The sequence below is a fragment of the Pelodiscus sinensis genome, chromosome 1 (assembly GCF_052426305.1).
Source record: "Pelodiscus sinensis isolate ZL-2025 chromosome 1, ASM5242630v1, whole genome shotgun sequence".
Lineage (NCBI taxonomy): Eukaryota > Metazoa > Chordata > Testudines > Trionychidae > Pelodiscus > Pelodiscus sinensis.
This window is the reverse complement of record NC_143052.1, coordinates 120,492,584-120,512,037: the sequence shown is the minus strand read 5'-3', so window position 1 is coordinate 120,512,037 and position 19,454 is coordinate 120,492,584. Positions and strand designations below refer to the sequence as shown.

General features: G+C 46.2%; 1 protein-coding gene across 4 annotated transcripts in view; it reads left to right on the top strand.

Annotated features, from left to right (window-relative positions):
- DNAI7 (dynein axonemal intermediate chain 7) overlaps positions 1–19,454 on the top strand; it is a 45,714-nt gene that overhangs the window by 20,406 nt on the left and 5,854 nt on the right. For 2 of the 4 annotated variants that reach the window (XM_075898563.2, XM_075898572.2), the window contains 5 exons: positions 6,964–7,110; positions 11,095–11,198; positions 12,001–12,259; positions 12,710–12,815; positions 18,469–18,635. In XM_075898563.2, coding sequence (XP_075754678.2) covers positions 6,964–7,110; positions 11,095–11,198; positions 12,001–12,259; positions 12,710–12,815; positions 18,469–18,635 — 783 coding nt within the window. The remainder of the gene's footprint in view (positions 1–6,963; positions 7,111–11,094; positions 11,199–12,000; positions 12,260–12,709; positions 12,816–18,468; positions 18,636–19,454) is intronic. The other 2 variants (XM_075898577.2, XM_075898598.2) reach the window with 2 other exon arrangements.

The window sequence follows — 19,454 nt, the reverse complement described above, 5'->3', positions numbered from 1 at the left end:
TTCACTCATAGCGAGAGCCAGAAAGGACCAAGAGCTCCGCCTGAGAATGATTCTATTCGTAAAGGCTTTACAGCCCACTGGGGAACAGGCGCGTCAATACCCCCTCCCCTCCCTACCCTCCAGGAGTGAGTCGAGAGGCAGAGCCTCAACATCCCACTCCCTTTCAGCCTCTTCCTCTCCAAAACATAGAGGAGAGGCACACCACAGTGGGAGGATCCCTGCCACGAAGTCTTCGGAGCGATCCTCTCACTCTGCACCGTCATCGAGGCACGCTACAGCTGAGCAGCCCCAGGAGTGCTCTAGGCAGCCAGCACGGCAAGAAAAGCCGGCGCCAATTCAAACTGCAGTGCCGCTTCCAGCCCCGGCGCCGTTTCAAGCCTCGGCGGTGCCGAAAGCCCCGGCACAGCTTAAAGCTGCGGCACCAATTAAAGCCACGGCACCGCAGCAAAACGAGGTCCAGCCTGCTAAGTGGCCAGCACCAGGTACAGCTAAGCAGCATGATGCTGCACTGACACTGCCAGCACAGCCAGTCAAGCAGCCAGATGAGGTTGCTAGGGATCAGCCCCAGCAGGAAACTGACTCTCACAGCAGGCATCACTATCCGTGCTTGCCTTCTATGTCTTACTCCCCTGGGAGGTCTCCATCAAGGCAATCCCTTCCCAGGTCTATGTCACCTTTATCCTTTCAAGACGCTTCTGTTCCTGAGGATGACCATCACCGGTCTATTCCTCGTGACACACATCACCTAGGAAGTCTCGCTCCCATCATTACAGGGCTCCACCATAACAGCCTTACCAACCCCCACCTTATCCACTGCATTGGGGACCTTGGGAACACTGGGAGCCATACGGATGCCACTCCCCAGCTCGCTCTACTCCATCCCAGAGAAGCTTGCCTCAGCCACAGCCCCTACCTCAAGCAAGTCTTTCGGAGGAAGAGGCGGAACGAATCTCAGACAGTGAATCAGACATTCATTCAATAAATGTCACACACTCTGATGTCCTCATTGCACAACCAGATGATGCGGTAGTACCATCAGACTCTGGAGCAATTGACGATCTAAAACAGTTCCAAGAACTATTCAAGAGAGTAGCGACAAGCCAGAACGTCTCCCTGCAAGAGGAGCAGAAGAAACAATACCAATTAAAAAATCTACATCCTACACTACATAGCAAGATTATCCTGCCCATAGACGAAGCAATAATGGAGACCTCGGAAGACCTGTGGAAAACACCCACATCCATTCAACCAACTAATAAGAAAATCGACAAAGTATTTTCTCCCCTCAAAAGTATTTTGTCCCCTCAAAAGACAACGACTTTCTCTTCACGCACCCACAACCTAATTCATTAGTTGTAGACTCAGCACACAACGTGCAAAGTTCCCATAATACAGGACGGGCAATGCAGACAAAGACCTCAAAAAGTTGGACTCCTTTGGCAAGAAAGAATACTCTTCCACCCTACAACTCAGAATATCGAATTACTCCGCTGTCTTAGCAAATCATGACTTTGACAATTATTTGAAACTGGGAGAACTGATGCCACATCTCTCTGAGTCCAAAAGATCCATCTTGAAAGCAATAGTTCATGAGGGCCATACGATCACCCACACCGCTCTCCAAACTGCAATGGATGCTGCTGACACCGCAACCCGAGTTACAGCTACAGCGGTGGTGATGCGTAGAGCTTCTTGGCTCCAGTCGTCTGGAGTTCCCTGTGAACTCCAGCCCAAAGTGGAAGACTTGCCATTTGACAAGCAAAGCTATTTGCAGCTACTACGGACGAAATGCTCCTTAACAGCAAAAATTCTAAGTCCACACTTCACACGTTGGGCATGTACATGCTGCCTTACAAACGCAGATGATACACCCCATATAACTCATACTACCGATACGGGCAATACAATCGACCATAGAGGCCCTATGAGCACACCCGTACAAGACAACGAGGTCCCAGAAGGTGCCCCAACCAGGCCCGCCCACCAGCTACCCAACCATCTAAGCAACAAATTTGAAGATTTGGTCGAGGGCCTGCAATACCTCTCTTACGATCTAGCACCAGTTCAACATGGCCATCTATTCACCCACTGTTTGCGGCCATTCCTTGCACAATGGGAATCCATAACATCGGACCGCTGGGTTCTAGAGATAATTCGAGTGGGCTATACCATCCCATTTACCTCTATACCTCCTATCCTTCCCCCTACCCCGTCCCTCTTCAGGGACTGCTCTCACAAAACCCTTCTAAAATGAGATCGATCGACTCCTCGTCATCGGAGCTATGGAAAGAGTACCCCGAGAGTTCCACGGGAGAGGGTTTTACTCAAACTATTTCTTAACCGAGAAACGAACAGGGGGTTGGAGACCTATATTGAACCTCCGCAAAATGAACAAGTTTCTCAAGAAACAGCATTTCAAGATGGTCACTCTCTCTGCAATCATTCCTGCGCTAGATCAAGGGGACTGGTTCGCAGCCCTCGACCTCCAAGATGCCTATTTCCATATAACCAGCCACCCCTCCCACAGACGCTACCTACGCTTTGCGCTCGGCCCAGACCACTTCCAGTACAAGGTTCTCTCTTTAGGTCTCTCATCAGCTCCGAGGGTATTTTTGAAGGTACTGGCAGTCGTATCTGCGTATCTCAGACAGCAGAATGTCATCATATTCCCCTATCTGGATGACTGCCTTCTAAACGGATCCTTGTACGCCGAAACCACCTCTATGATACATATGACCACAGCCCTCCTCAGTCATCTAGGCCTTCTAATCAACAAAAGACAAATCAACTTTGCACCCGGTTCAAGATATAGAGTTCATTGGTGCACGTCTGGACTCAGTTACAGCCCGAGCATACCTACCTCAGCAACATTTTGCAACTATACAGGAAATTATAAGCGGGATGCTCACAATTCCTACCACCACAGTACTTACATGCCTCCGACTAATGGGACACATGGCTTCCACCACCTACGTAGTCCACCATGCTCGCCTGCACTTTTGATGCTTTCAGCTCTGGGTGGCAACCGTTTACATCCCATCACGACACCGTCAAAACAAAAGGGTTACTATCCCACCAAACATGCTCACATCCTTACAATGGTGGACAGTGCCAAACAATCTTCTGGTGGGGATTCCATTCCAACAAATCAAACCCACTATCCAAATCACCACGGATGCTTCCCTGCTCGGCTGGGGGGCACATATGGACGGTCGCAAAGTTCAAGGCAGGTGGTCCCCAAACGAGACACTCTTACACATCATTTTCCTCGAATTGAGGGCAGTAAGGAATGCCTGTGCACACTTTGCCTCCGACATCGCCAGTCATACAGTCTGCATCCTAACGGACAACATCTGCACGATGTTCTACATAAACAGACAGGGTGGAGGCCGCTCCCGCTCTTTATGCGCGGGACTCGTGCATCCGCAACCAAGTCACCCTTATAGCATCCTACCTGCCCGGGGTGAACAACACGAAAGCGGACTCCCTCAGTCGAAACTTCACCTTACACCACGAATGGGAGTTATATATGGAGGTCACAAACTCAATTTTCCACCAATGGGGATGGCCATCTATAAACCTCTTTGCTTCTACCCAGAACACCAAATGTCCCCAATTCTGCTCACGTGGGGGACTTGGCAAAAACTCTCTGGGGCATGCCTTCCTAATCAAGTGGACAGCCCCCCTACACTACGCCTTTCCCCCCATACTGCTCATCCCAAGAGTTCTATACAAGATCCTGAGAGACAAAGCCCTAGTTATCCTGATTGTCCCATCATGGTCTCCCCAAACCTAGTACCCATACCTTCACAGGCTAGCGGTCCAGCCTCCCCATCCATTACCATACCGGATAGACCTACTATCTCAGGATGACGGCGGGATACTGCATCCACAACTCCGTACCCTGCATCTTCAGGCATGGCTTCTCTCTGGTTCTTGAGATAGAAGATTGCTGTTCCCAGCGAGTAAAAGACATCCTCCTCCATAGCAGGAGGCAGTCTACTCGGAAAACTTACCAGCAGAAATGGACACGATTCTGTCACTGGCGTCAGCGAGCCAAAGTGGAACCTCGTGCCTCCCCACTAAATACCATTCTAGACTACATTCTGGACCTTAAAGCATCAGGACTATCAATCTCCTCTCTAAGAGTACACCTCTCTGCAATAGCAGCATTTCATACCTCGGTGGACGGCTTCTCCATTTTTAACAATCCTATCATGAAGAAATTCCTCAAGGGACTCCAGAATGTATATCAACCGTATAAGGCCCCACCTTCCTTGTGGGACCTAAATCTTGTTTTGGAATACCTCATCAGACCTCCTTTTGAGCCATTGGCAACAGTACCACTTCCCTTCCTTTTTATGAAAGTCTGTTTCCTTGTAGCCATCATCCCCATCAGGAGGGTGAGCGAACTCGGAGCATTAATGTAAGAACCTCCTTACAGTTTTTGCGAAGGATAGGGTCATACTTAGACCCCAGCTGACGTTTTTGCCAAAGGTCTGTACAGAATTCCATCTCAATGAACCGATCGTATTACCTATCTTTTTCCCAAAACTGCATTCTTCACAGACAGACGCCAGCCTGCATACTCTGGACATCCGGAGGGCTCTGGCCTTCTTCCTAGAAAGAACAAAACCATTTCGTAAATCTGAAAGACTTTTTATCTCCATCGCTGAACGATCCAAAGGGACACCAATATCATCTCAACAAATCTCAAAGTGGATATCAACATGCATAATTAAGTGCCACTCTCTGGGTGATAGACTGCTACAGCGCCCACCACGAGCTCATTCCACCCGAGCCCTGGCTGCTTCTACAGCCTTCCTGGGCAACGTCCCCTTTAGAGACATTTACTGGGCAGCGACATGGTCTTCACACCATACCTTTGCTAAACATTACGCTATCCTTCCACAACTCAAGAATGATTCAGCAGTTGCCACAGCAGTGCTCTCTACCACTGCCAAACGCTGACTCCGGCTCCCTCCAGCCAGATATCCAATACTGCTTTGTAGTCACCTAGAGTGGAGCACCCACGGGGACACTACTCGAAGAAGAAAAGGGAGCTACTCACCTCGTGCAACAACAAGTGTTCTTCGAGATGTGTGTCCCCGTGGGTGCTCCACAACCCTCCCTGCCTCCTCTCTGCTTGAAGTCAAAATTACTCGGACGGAGACGAGGAACTGAAAGGGAGGGGTTGAGCTGTGCACTTCAGGAAGCGGGAAGGGCTCGAGACGCCTCCTGGGCATGCGTGGCACAACAGGGGAAAGTGCTGTACAAAGCTCCGATCTGTGGCTCAGGGCAACTCTTCACCTAGAGTGGAGCACCCACGGGGACACAAATCTCAAAGAACACTCGTTATTGCACGAGGTGAGTAACTCCCTTTTCTACATCCCTGTTTTCATAGAGAAATACCAGGGTCAAAATGGAATCTAAGTACCAGGTGGAATGATCAGATGTCTTGCTAGTCAAATCACCTTTGGACTTACAGGACAAACAAGACTGTTGACAAGTCGCTAAGGCTTCCAGGGGCACCAGTAATGGCTCTTATTAGCATATTTAAAACTGTAGACACTCTAATACTTCATATTTCTAACTTCTCGTACAAGAATGATACATGCATCAAAATAGGACATACCGATCCCGCCAATTATAACATTAAAATTGATAGCTTATGTGAGGTATTTTGTCCAAAGCATCTCTGAGTTATGCATATTTATATTCATAAGCCAATTTAATAAAACATGGGGGGACTGTCACACCCAGTATCCTATTTCCTGGAAACTAAGCAAATTAATTTTACTCTGATTTCAGGTTTAAGAGTCTTGATTCAAGTTCAAAACAGATCTCCTAAAATAGAATTCTTACAGTAATTCATGGGTACTCATGTCAATCGACTTAGAGTATGTCTACAGTACAGAGTTTTTTTCGGAAAAACTTGAGTTATATCCACACAGCAATTACATTCTTTCGAAAAAAAATCAAAAGAACAGAGGGATTTTTCCGACATTGAGAACCTCATTCTATGAGGAAGAAGTCTTTTTCTGAAAGAGCTTTCGGAAAAAGGCGCGTGGACGGGGAAAGGGGAGTTCTTTTGAGAGAAGAGAAAAAAGCACAAGTTCCCCGGTGGCCATTCGGCCCATAGTAATCACAGCTTACATGCAAGAGAGCATCCATTCAGTGTGGGTGCCATCTTTTGAAAAAGCAGATCACTTTTTTGATGCGTTTTGGCAGTCTGGACGCTTTCTTTCGGAAGAAGTTTTTCCAGAAGATTTCTTCTGGAAAAGATTCTTCCAAAAGATGCCTGTAGTCTAGACATAGCCGTTATCAGTTAGGGAGTTGTCCTGGCAGCGCTCACGCGCAACCACATACACACACAAAATTACATCTGGAATTGTTGACACTCAGGCCAGGAACCTTGTTGTCTGTAGGCAGCTTAATGAGCCAACAATAAGTCTTTTTTTTTAGCTGTATGGTGCTTGTTTCTGATCCGACTGGTTGTCCCTATGATAGCTGTGATGAGATTAGACAATAATAAATATATTTTTAAGAAAACAAACAAATAAATCTGTCCCAAGCAGAGTTTCTGTGCCCTGAATTTTTTCTTGCTCAATAAGTCAGTCCTGCCCTGAATGAGGGCAGGATCCTGCGGAAAAAAATAGTATGAAATGACATAATAGAGGACTGTATCATACTATGTATGTATGAGAGAGCTAGATTAAGGTTGACCAGACAGCCTTAATTCTGGCATTTTCTGATTTTTAAACCTTAATGTTTTTTAACATAGTTTGTAAATGTATTATAGAAAATTCTGGTAACCAATATTTCTGTATATGCAAAAGAAGAAAATTTAGGTCATATTTTAATAAAAATCATATTCCCACCATATGCCTCCCTCCCCAAAAAGGAAATATAACTGTTATGATTTGATCTGAAAGCTAATGTTGAAAATATAATATCTTTTAGTTAATCAAAAAGTTGGATTTTCTATTGTTGGATACCCCGCCAAACGAGCTAACGGAAAAGATTATAGCTCAGTACCAGGAGTCAATTCTGGAATTGCAAAGTCTTCTTCATCAGAAATACAATGAAGCAACAGAGCACCTACTTAAAGTAAATATGTTTGTATTTTAGTTGTTCTCAAATATTGTTCATAAAATATCAAGGGCAATGGTAAAGTAATAGTTCTGTACATAAGGTTAAATTGCAGAAGTGACTTTTTTATACATTGTGATACAGACTATTATGTACATTTCCCCAGCTCAAACATCGTGTACTAGAAGTGATATTTCTGATAATTCTTTCCTTAGAATTTTTAAAATTAACCTAAGGATATTCAATTCAGAGGGAGCTGGGTAACTAAGTGTGATTTGACACTGTGGGGATTAAGTGGTCTTTGAAAATCCTGGCCTTAACTGTCACTATGATTTAAATTAGAAGAAACCATGGATTAAACAAACAAATAGTGATTAAATGCAAAATATTAAGTCATTAAAAGTTTAACAGATACAATTTATAACTTTAAAACAAATTTGTGAAAGACTTTTAACTGAGTGTATGAGATGAAAAATATTATATCAAGATAATGAATATACACAGGTAAAACCAATATATATTCAGTTGGGTCATCTACTTTGCATGCCAATTTAAACAGTTGTTTCTGATATGGATTTTATATGGATGTTAAGATAGAGAATGTGGTTGGAAAACATGTACAGGCAGTCCCTGGGTTATGTACAAGATAGGGACTGTAGGTTTGTTCTTAAGTTGAATTTGTATGTAAGTCGGAACTGGTACATATTGTAGGGGAAACTCTAGCCAAACATTTCTCCAGAGCTCAGTTTTATTCTCCCACACCTCACTTCCCTCAGTCCTTTATTCTCAAGCTGAGGTGTCTGCTGAGAAAAGCTGCTCCGCATCTCCCTTGTCTGCTGGGGGAGGGGCGCTAGCTTCGCGTCTTGCTGGTCTGCTGGGGGGAAGCAGCTTGTGCGGGGTTGCCTCACCCCGTTTGTAAGTAGGGATCCGATGTAAGTTGGATCCATGTAACCCGGGGACTGCCTGTATACAGTTGAAGGAAAACATGAAAAGGTGGAAGGAAGTAACTGTATGTTTGCAATGAAATTGTTAGATAAATGTGAAATTGATTATTTAAGGTTATGAACTGGAATCAAGCTTCATGAGTTCAATTGAAAGAGGCTTTTTCGAAAGATTCTTTTGAAAAAGCCTTTTTTGAAAGAGGACGTCTAGACTGCAACCACTTCTTTTGAAAAAGCAAGCCGCTTTTTCGAAAGAGAGCACCTCGGCAGTCTGGATGTTCTCTTTCGAAAAAGCCCTGGTTGCATTCAAGTATGCCTTTTTTTGAAAGAGCACTTTCGAAAAAAGGTGTTCTTCCTCATAAAATGAGGTTTACTGCGGTTGAAAAAACCGCCACGTTCTTTCAATTTAATTTTGAAAGAACGCAGCGGCAGTCTAGACACCGGAAGTTTTTTCGAAAAAAGCCCCCCCCCCCTTTTTTTTAAAACCCTGTAATCTAGACACACCCAAAGATATCAAATGTGTTGATATCAAACCAGTTTACATAGTTCTTCATTTTCGGCTATGACTCAAAGTTCTTTTAGTCATTCTGACATCTGCAACCTGATCCAAAGCCCTATGTAAAGTAAATAAATGTTTTGGTTTTTTTGGGCTTTTCCGGTAAACAGTGTCAACAAGATTTGTATTCTTTTAAATATTGTCTATTGATTAAATGTGCCTAGGACTGTGCAATGTGCAACTGTTGTCCAACAATACTCTCATTCTGCTACATTTAATGGTCTTTTACTTCGTGACTAGCTCTAAGGAGGTCACTAAGTAATGGCCTATTCGACTTAATCATGGTACGATCAGGCTCAACATTTGATAGTGCCTCATTCAGCTTAATTAATGCTAATGTGGGAGCTTAACTGTAAGAGTACAAAAATGCAAAGCTACATTTTCAACAACAACTATAACTTGGCCTTTTCCCATATTTTCTGATGTTGACCATACCTTTTTATGTCTTAACAAATAAGTGCCATGTGACTCAGCTATAATTGCTATAGTGCAGGGGCTCTCAAACTTCGTGGCACCATGACCCTTTTCTGACAACAAAAAACTACTACATGACATCAGCAGGAGGGACTGAAGCCTAACCCTGCTTGATTCCATTGACCTGGGTGGAAGGGCCAAAGGCCAAGCCCCACCATGTTGGGCCAGTGGAGGGTGGAGAGAGAAAGCTGAAGCCTAAGGGCTTCAGCCACAGCCAAGTTGTCTAGAACAGTGTTTCTTAAACTTTTTAAGACCGAGGAACACCAAACAATTTTTTGTTTTTTGGGGAAAACCAAGGATTTTTTTGTTCAGCAAGCAGCAAAAAAAAAAAAAAAAAAAAAAAGGCTTGCCCCTTTAAGGGTGGCCATTCCCAAGGGAAAAGTTGTTAACCAAAAAAAAAAAAGAGTTTGTCCTTTATCAGAAGAGCAGGCCACTTTGAACTCTGTTTTCCATGGCACACTGCCTCACAGCACACCTGTGTGCCACGGAACACCCTTTAAGAAACACTGGTCTAGGACATTAGCCCTGCCACCCAAGGCTGAAGTCCTTGAGCTTCATCTAAAGCCCTGGGTGGTGGAGCTTGTGCTTTGGCCTTCTCATCCAAGCCCCCCAGCAAGTCAAAGCCAGGCCGGCAACCCCTTATAAAACGGGGTCATGACCCACTTAGGGGCCCCAACCCACAGTTTGAGAACTGCTGCTGTAGTGTATTCTTTTTCTTGTGTATTTTTGGTTTTATACGTTTTATGGAGTTATTTAAAAGGTTTTACTAATCTTTTAAAAGTTGTATCGGAAGGCCAATTCTCTTACTGTAAAGATGCCATTAATTAATGATTTGTACACATTATTCAAGACGCAGAACTTTGGACTCCCGTTGACTGATGTAATGCTGTATAGTCATGTGGGTGTGCCTGTGTGTATCTGAGTTGGGACCATGGTTAGTTACAGAAGTTAGTCAATTAGGGAACAGAAACAAAATCACTTGATTTATATAACTAATCAACAGAGAGTGAACTGCAATTTTTTACTATGCAATTAGAAGTTCTCTTTTGGTTAATATAAGTATTTAATCTAAAATTTCATTTTCAAGGGTATCATTGCTAGTAACATTTCAGCTTTGAAATGTTGAAGGAAAGAGACCCAAAAAAGTTACAGACTTGCTCAAATAAAAATTCTCTTTCAAATCAAAGAAATATTTTCCATTATTGCTCAGTTCTGCTAACAAACTAGATTAATGATAAGCAGTCACTTATTTACTGTACTTAATTTTACATTAAATATGAAACATATACCAATCTGTCATAGGAACAGCAGATTTTTAGAGTCAGTGATTAGCCTCAGTGTCAAGGTTGAGAAACTCAAGATCCTACCTTCAGGTGGTGTGAGGAATTCCACTGACATCACTAGAAGTACTTGCAAGGCCAAATCTTTGCCACATTGAAGTGAATGGTAAAACTCCCATTGGAAATGAGAGCAGAATTCAGTTGACAGTGCATAAAGATAAGCTTGTCAATGAGTCTTTGTAGGACCAAGGTCTTAATCTGCAAAATGTATTACAAGGTTTAATTTGATGGGTATTAGTAACCGGGATACTCTGTTGAACAATATAAATCATTTCTTCCTCTCATGTTGGTCCTCCCGCAATAGAAACTCCTGTTTGCCTTGTTGATCTAAGTAGTTCCATTGACTTCAATGTGATTACTCATCTAAGTGGGGAAAAAATAGCTTTCAATGTTATGTTAGTTGGTATCAAGATCCACTTCTTCCTCTCTGGCTTGGTCGCTTATACTGACAGGGAAGGTTGTCTGGATTCTCTAGTTCAAACAGCTTTTCCTGAGTCTGCAGGGTATTTCAGTCTCTCACGGAACTATTGAGAGGAATTTTTATTGAATATAGTTTGTTACATTAAACTTTGACTTTTTAAGTTTGCTTAACATAGATGCCAAACTATTTTCTACAATCAGATATCATTTGTGTAAAGTGATCTTTCATCACAGTGCTCTGAAATCAAATTAATTTTTTTTTTTTTTGTAGAAGGCTAATACTTATGCAGATTCTGACAGCGGAAATATGGAGGTGGTCATAAAAGATAAAAATATCACTTTCTGTATTTGGGGAAACCTCAAGAAAAATCCAAGGTACGGTATGAATGTGACCTTATTTCAAATGAGCTCTGTCTTTGTGCATTTCCATGGAATAAAAACGCAGAGCAAATTTCTGACAATTCTTATTTGTGCTGAGTAGATCTTTACTCTACAAGTGGCCCGTATCTGCCTGAAGGGCTTGGGTAGAGTGCCAGACACTGGTACTTTGCAAGACACCTGTAAGATTGCCTTCTGAGGACTCCCTTGCAAGTCCTAGTGTAGAAAGTGTACATAGGGCGGGCAGGCTATGCTGGGGCAGAGCTACAGCATTATGGAGAGCATTGCAGCATGTAGGACAGCCTAGGGAGACTTCTGTAACTTTTGCCCTCCAAAAGTTCCTACAGTGGTAAGGAGATAACTGATTTGTTTGTTCTCCTGGCATGGCTCCCTTTACGTTAAGTACCTCCTCAGCTTCTTTGTGCAAAAGGTGGAGAGGGATTTAATACAGACAGTAGCTGCATTAACCTGTACAGAAATGCCCCTAATATAAATTAATCCAATTTACCATGAAGATATTTTATAGAACAGCTGACTCCTTTTAGCTCCATGCAGAGTTTAATTATATTAATTCTGTTATAACTATATTGGAGGGGCTGGTGGCAGCTCTTAGTGCTGAGAGAGCATGTGATGACCATCTAACCAATATCTCCAGTTATGTTCACCAGACTATGCTTTATGATAAAAGACAATATAGGTGCCTCTATTATTGTGATGCATATACTGGAATATTGAAATGTGGTGTAAACATAAATTATACTGACTTTAATAAAGAATTATTTTAATTCTCTATTTACAGGTTCGGACATCATATGTTCAGTGATGCAGAAAATGGATTTGACCTTCCAAAGGCAGTAGCCACAAGTGATGTTGCTGTCCGCATCTTGCACACTCACTATGATCATATTTCTCCACTACCACATGTTCCCACACTGCATCTAAAGGTGGATGCTCCAGAAAGCAAACAAAAAATAACTCTGTTTTGTGATATGAAAGAAGAAGAAGAAAAAGAAGTGGAACAAGAGAGTGAAGACCAGCTAGTAACTGAAGGAAGAAAGGTGAGAGATAAGATACATCCTGTCAGTTGATGCCCAGCTGCATAATATTGGCACCTTAGCAGATCTTTACATCTCCCTTGTGGAAAACAAAAAAGAAAACAAAAAAGTCCTTACAGTTTCCCGTCTCCTTGTTAAATAATTCAGCCTCTTTGGAGAAGGTCTTGCAATTCAGTTCCTTATAATTAGTAATGGACCTAGCTCAAAAATACTAGAGGTTAAGTATGGATAATCTCTGAAAAGGTAAGGGAGCAAATCGTGAGGTTTTAACTTGAGTTTTATCTAAGTTTCTCTACCTATGCTAAGGCCTCATTCCTCCAGTAAACTTCATGTATATCTCATTGAGGACGAGGACTTACTCATTCTCCTGAGATTTTCATTTTCACAGAGGAGCAACAGTGAGATTGCCTGTCTCACTGTAATCTAAAAACACATATTTTGTTTTTTATATAGAGTACCATCTCTTTCAAAGACAACACTAAAAATGATACTGATGAAAATGAGAAGCTAGAAGAGGAATCTGATAAGAAATTAGAAAGCGTTAGCACCATTTCTGGAGGTACTCAGATTTTACCTGCAGTGTTGCATAATTATATACATTTTTAAATGAGCGTTTAAAACTAGATCTAAATGATTTGCTTGGGAGAGCAAATACATAACTTTGTTTAGAAGAAGTTTAACTATTTTTTAAAAGGAAAGCCAAAGTTGTTGTGACTAGTACAGTGGGTTTTAGTTATAGAAAGCTTAAATTGCAGTATTGTAGAGCACAGCATACTATAAAAACTAGGTATAATATGTGAGCATATAAAACTAGAAACTCTTTCCCATCCATCTGTAAAAACAATAAAAGATGGAAATAAGTTGCACTGGATATTTTTAATTTGTTGAGATTCTCATTTTTTTTTAAAGTCTTTTATTTAGTAAGATTTCTAGAACAGTTACTTTATATTGTGCTATTGTTATAAATTGTCTTGCAAATATTATGATATTTAAAAATATATTTTTCATGCATTCTTGAACATTCTTAGTGACCTATATGATGATATTAGACAGTGAAAATCCTACATAATTTTCTCTAAGTCCTTAGAAATTTTAAAAAACAAACATTTATCATTGGAATGTTCCTTAAGAATTGTGGTAAGGAATTTCTTATAATCCACCATTGCCGAATCTCTAAGGATTTTTGTTCTACAGATTGATAACTCTCCATCCCTTAGGCTATGTCTACACTGGCGGCTTCTTGCGCAAGAATATCTTGCGTAAGTATACTTGTGCAAGAAAACACCACACTGGCCAGAAGCATAGCTCAAGAATGTTAAGTTCTTGTGCAAGAAAGCTTGCACACTGGCAGGACGCCCTTACACAAGAACTTGGCCCCGGAACCACTTTGGCCGTGTCAAGAGGATACCAGCGGCATCTGTGGGCGTGTGCCGGACCCCCACTGTGTAACGGGCTTAAAGGGACCCCTGCGGCTGCATGCTGAGGCACCTCACTGAGGCATCCAGAGCCACAGCCGTGGCTTCCACCTTAGCCCCTGGGGAAGTGCCCCTGGGCACTGTTGCTGCCTTGGTTCCAGCCATGGAGCCCTCCACCCAGCAATGTCCCCTCATGGCCATCACTGAGGCTGTGGAAGTCCTTCTGCAGGGACCTACACTGATCCAGCAGGAACTGGAGACCGGGCAGCACATGCTGGATCAGATGAGTGCTACAGCTGCACTTGGGCACCCGCACCCCACCACCAACAGGCGCCTGTGGAGCCACAACATGAGTGGGGACTGGTGGGAGCGCCTGGTTCTGGGACAATGGGGCAACCAGCACTGGATGCAAAACTTCAGTATGCGCAAGGGGACATTTCACGAGCTCTGTACCTGGCTCGCCCCTGCGCTCCAGAAGCAGGACACCCGCCTGCGCCCTGCCATCCCTGTGGACAAGAAGGTCACGATCACCTTCTGGAAATTGGCCACCCCGGACAGCTACCGCTCCAGTTTGGGGTGGGCAGGTAAGGCCCTCCGTGGACCGCAGGCTCGACCTGGGAGAGGGAAGGGGCCAGACAGTGGGCGGGGAGAGAGGCCGTAGGGGCGGAGGAAGCCCCACACCCTGGGGGTCATTCTGTCCCTCCTGCACACAGCCCCGCTGGTTGGGGGAGGAATTTCCCAGGGGGGCAGAGGGCCCTGGCCTGTGTGGGGAAAGGGGCCGTCAAAGGGAAGGCAAGCACACCCCACAGGCCCATGTATTCATTCTGTGCATTCCCTTTGCTCCCATGTGCCCCTCTGCAGGACGTCGCAGCCGTCAATGATGTGCAGCTCCAGAGGGTCATCCACCCCCGTGACCTGGACACCACCATCACCAGCTTCACCAGCCTGGGGTTCCTGACCTGTGGGGGAGCCATAGAAGGGACCCACATCCCCATCCGGGCGCCGGAGCACCGAGCATCCCGGTTCATCAACCAGAAGGTGGTGCTTCAGATGCTTGTGGACCACCGCGGCTGGTTCCAGGATTAATATGTGGGGTGGTCTGGCCGGGCCCATGATTCCTGCATCTTCAGGTACTCAGGCCTGTGCCACAGGCTGGAGGCAGGCACCTACTTTCCCCAGCGGGACTTTACCATCGGGGCCATCAGGAATCCAGTCTGCATCTTGGGGAATGCAGCCTACCCCTGATGGCCTGGCTGATGTGGCTATACATGGGCCAACTGGACTGCAGCCATGCTGCCTTTAATGCCTACCTGGACTGGGCCCGCAACCCCGTGGAGTGCACCTTCGGTTGTCTGAAGGCACGCTTCAGGTGCCTCCTGACCCGCCTGGACATGGGGGTGCAGCACATACTGGAGGTCATCGCAGCGTGCTGTGTGCTGCATAACATTATTGAGGGGAAGGGGGAGGCCTTCCTCCTGGGAAGGATGGCAGGTGAGGGCCAGGCCTACCAGCAGCCACAGATGGCTGTCACCCGGCAGACCAACCATGATGGGGTGTGGGTCCAGGAAGTCCTCCGGATGATGCTGGACCAGGCTCCACAGTAAGCCGTGCCTACACCTTGGACCGCAGGGCTGCCCCCATGCCCCCACTTCCCACTCCCATCACCATCCCGTCTCACCACCCTTCCCTCACCTCCCAATAAATAACATGCACTTAGTTAACATATAAATGAACTTTTATTTACAAGGGGAAGGGGGTGAACTGTGGGGATGGAGGAGGAAGGGGCTCTGAACTGGGATGGGGGAGGAAGAGGCTCTGAACTGGGAGGGCCTCATGGGTGTGAGGGGAGGCCTCTCCCACCCCCATGGGTGCAGGAGCACCTGTGCCCCTCGTGCTGGGTTGGGGCAGGCTGCACCAGGAGGTGCCAAGGTGCAGGGGACGCAAGAGGGGGCATTGGCAGGGGGCTGCAGGATGGGGCACGGGCACGGCGGGAGGGAAGCAAGAGGAGGGCTGGGCACGGCATGGGGGGAAAGCGGAGGGAGGGCTGGGCACGGCAGAAGGGGAAGTGGGGGGAGGGGCCTGGATACACTGTGCTGTGGCGCAGGGCCCATCCGCTCTGTGATTGTGCCCAGGAGAGCATATACGCAGTCGCAGCCCTCTGTGTATTGGCTCCACACCCGCTCCCGCCACTCTTCGTCTGCGCATATTTTGGCACTGAGGGAGCGCTCCATGCGCTCAATGGCGCAGACGTGGCGGCGGAGCAAGTGTTGGTGGTCCTGGGAGTGCTGCAGTGGGCCATGGCTCCTTGGCACTGGCAGGATGGGGCTGGAAGGTTCCTTGCTGGCAGGGGGCCCACTGCAGAGGAAACAGATGAGAGCAAGATGGTCAGTGACCCCTGCCCCATGGTGTTCCGGTCACCCTGTGCCCTCCTCGTGCCACTGCACATGCCACGTCTGGGGACAGGTAAGACCAGCGTGGGGGGATTCCCCTAGGGGCAGCAGGGTGGCCTGAGGTGGCCCAGGGACTTCTGGGGGGCCACATGTGGTGGTGGAGGGGCCTGTTGTGCCTTCCCCTGGGGCAGCTAAAGTGTCCCATGGTGGCCATGGATGCATGCTGTGTGCAACACCCTTGGGGCTGCGTGGGGTCCGCCCTGCGCCCTTGGGGCTGGGCTGCTCCTGGCTGTCCCCTTCCTCCCCTCCCCCCCCCCCGGCCTGAGTATGCATGACCCCTGGGGTCCCAGGTGTGTTCTGGGGCTGACTGCCGTGTTCATATGCCACTCGGTCTGGCTGCATGAGGTTGCACATGCTACGTGCCGCTGTGCAGCATCCAGCCATTTTGTGCTATGTGCTGCACCCTCTCCCCCACCCCATGGCCTCATTTCCCCCTGCACACTGGTGAGTGGCAGACACGATACTCACCAGATGATCCCTTGCCAGCCTCCGAGGAGGCCTGGGACACATCGTGGCTGCTGGGCTCTGGCTACCGTCCTCTTCCTCCTCCTCCTCCTCCTGCTCTTCCAGGTCTGTTGGGTGGACCACTGGGGTGGCCATGGCTGAGTCCACTGTGGCCTGCAGGGCCTCGGCCCCCTTGTCACCCAGGATCCTGTGCAGGCGGTGGTAGTGGGGGGCAAGCAGTGGGTCCGCCACCCCCACTCTCACTGGCCCGCAAGTAGGTGAGCCTCAGGTATTTGACCTTGGCCTGGACCTGTTCCCGGGTCCGGGCTGGGTGGCCCTGTGCAGCCAGTGCCTTCGCCATCCGGGTGAAGATGTCGGCATTCTGCCGCCTGGACCTGGGGTTCTGGAGGGCAGCCTCCTGGCCCCAGAGGTCCAGGAGGGCCTGGATCTCAGCAGTGCCCCAGCATGGAGCCTGCTGTTTGGTACCCCTGTGGGCCTACTGGTTGCTCAGGAGTGGCTCCTGGTGGGTGGGGCTTAAGGGAGCTGCCTGTGGCTGAGCTTCTGCCATCGCTCCCTCTGGCAGCTCCCAGGGCTGCATGTGGCACGCAGCTTGGCTGGCTGCCTGTGCCTTTGAGAGGCCAGCTGGGGGGAACCAGCGAGTGTTGATTGTGTATATGGAGTATCAGAGAAGCCACCTGTGTTGTTTTCCTGGAGGCCAGTTCTTGCGCAAGAAGCCTTTGCCGCGCGTCCACACTGCCCTCTTGTGCAAGAGTGCCTGCACAAGAGAGCTTACACCTGTTAGAAAAGAGCGTAGCTTTTGCGCAAGACGTCCTCTCTTACCACGCCGTACTGTAAATTTTCTTGCGCAAGAACAGGCGGGCAGTGTGGAGATTGTGAGGATTCTTGCGCAAGAACAGCCATACGTGGGCGGGAAGCCGCGAATGTAGACATAGCCTTAGGCTGTGTCTAGACTGCATCCCTTTTCCATAAAAGAGATGCAAATTAGACACATTGCAATTGCAAATGAAGCGGGGATCCTCTTAAAATCAGGAATAAGGGATGTTTCGGAAAAGACTTTATTTTCTGAAAGATCCCCGTCTAGACTGGCGCTTTTTTCCGGCAAAGCCCCGAGCCGGAAAAAAGCAGCAGCCATGTTTATGCAAATGAAGTGGGGGGGATTTAAATCCCCGCTTCATTTGCAATTGCGATGTGTCTATTTGCATCCCTTTTACGGAAAAGGGATGCAGTCTAGACACAGCCTTACTGTATTAAGCATCTTTCTTTTCTTCTCTTCAGTTTGTGGACTCAAGTTTGTGTGACACGCATTTTCCATAACCTCGGCAGGATTTTATATAACACGGAGGCCAAGTTCTCCCTGTTAGTTATAACCATTGAAACCTCACTGAGTCCAGACCAGATTCTACTGTTAAGTATAGTGGAGCTACTCTAAGACCTTGATTTTGGAGATGACTGTTTGAACAAACACTTGAAGTCACAGAATCAGGGCCTACTAGGAGAAATGCAGCCTTCTCTTGAAAATCTCAGGACTAAAAATATGAGAAGATAGTGATTTCACTAAGTCTGGGTTAGGTCAATGCAGCTACAGAGTGCCTTTGTTACAGAGGAACTCCATAGCTAGCACACCAGCCATAGGTCTAATTATAAAGGCCCTCAAAACCTAGGTAAAGCCATAAATAATCCTTCTATTCATTTTTGTTCTTTTAACTTTCCCCATTCCAGTGAATCCTTTAAAGAGCCATGCACCACCAGAAGATGGCACTGAGCTATGGCTTTCTACTCTGCAATTTAAGTACATATATTGACGCTAAAGGCATTTGAGATTTGAAATCTTGGTACTTTACTCAGACATTGGATTAATTCATGACATTTGGTTGTTGTTTAGTTCAGATTGCATTACTGGAAGTGGCCACTGATGAAAATGAAGAAGAGATAATTGATGAAAATGTAGTTGATTTGCACCAGTTCACGCCAGTGGGTGGAGTGTACCTTATTGATGCATTGAAGCTCCCACCTCAGGCCAAACAAATTAACGGCTGGACCATGGTGGAAGTAGGTCAAGATCTGAAGCAGAATTACATCGTGTTTTAGTTCTGATTACCCTGGGAAGAGTTGTTGCAATTCTGAAGATTTGTTAATGTAGAGTACACAATCGGCTCTATCCTTTGAGTCTTTGTGCACTGAGGTGAAAAGTTGAGTTTTCAAATTGTGGTCCTCAGTTGTACCTGCAAAACTTTATGTACCTTTGACAGTCAAATAATCGGGGGTACATAATGAAGGTAGCACAAACAGCTGAAAAGACTGTTTGAAAATGCTCTTAAAGATGTTAAAGTGAAAAGAAAGGAAATCCTTCCTGCACTTTATAACCAGAAAGATGCAACCTAAGACTATGATAAAGGATCTTTGAGTTTATTTCCAGGCTCTGTTGCAGACGTTACGGTCCTTTAGAAATATCCCTCAGTTTTCCCAGTTATAACATTTGAGATAATATTTCTCCGCATCACAGGTTTTTGTGATGCTGAACTCTTTAATAGGCATAATTCACATAAACTGCATAAATGTTCATTGAAGGACTGACAGGCATAATTCTCCATCCCTAATCCAGTGCTACCATGCCGAGCTACAGCACAGCCCCCCAGTGCAGCCAGTATTTGAGCAACATACTTATGGGCTGGAGTAATAGCTGCCACCTCTGTTTGTGGCTGAACAATGTTTGGGGCCACTGAATCCATTTAAAATCTCACTAGTCCATGTGGCGTATGTTATACAGTATATCCAGAGGCCCTTCCCCTTTTTGTGGGAGGAAGCTCCAATGCAGGTCTTGTGTTCCAGAAAGCCTTGCTCTGATTTTCACACCAGGCCAAATTCCAC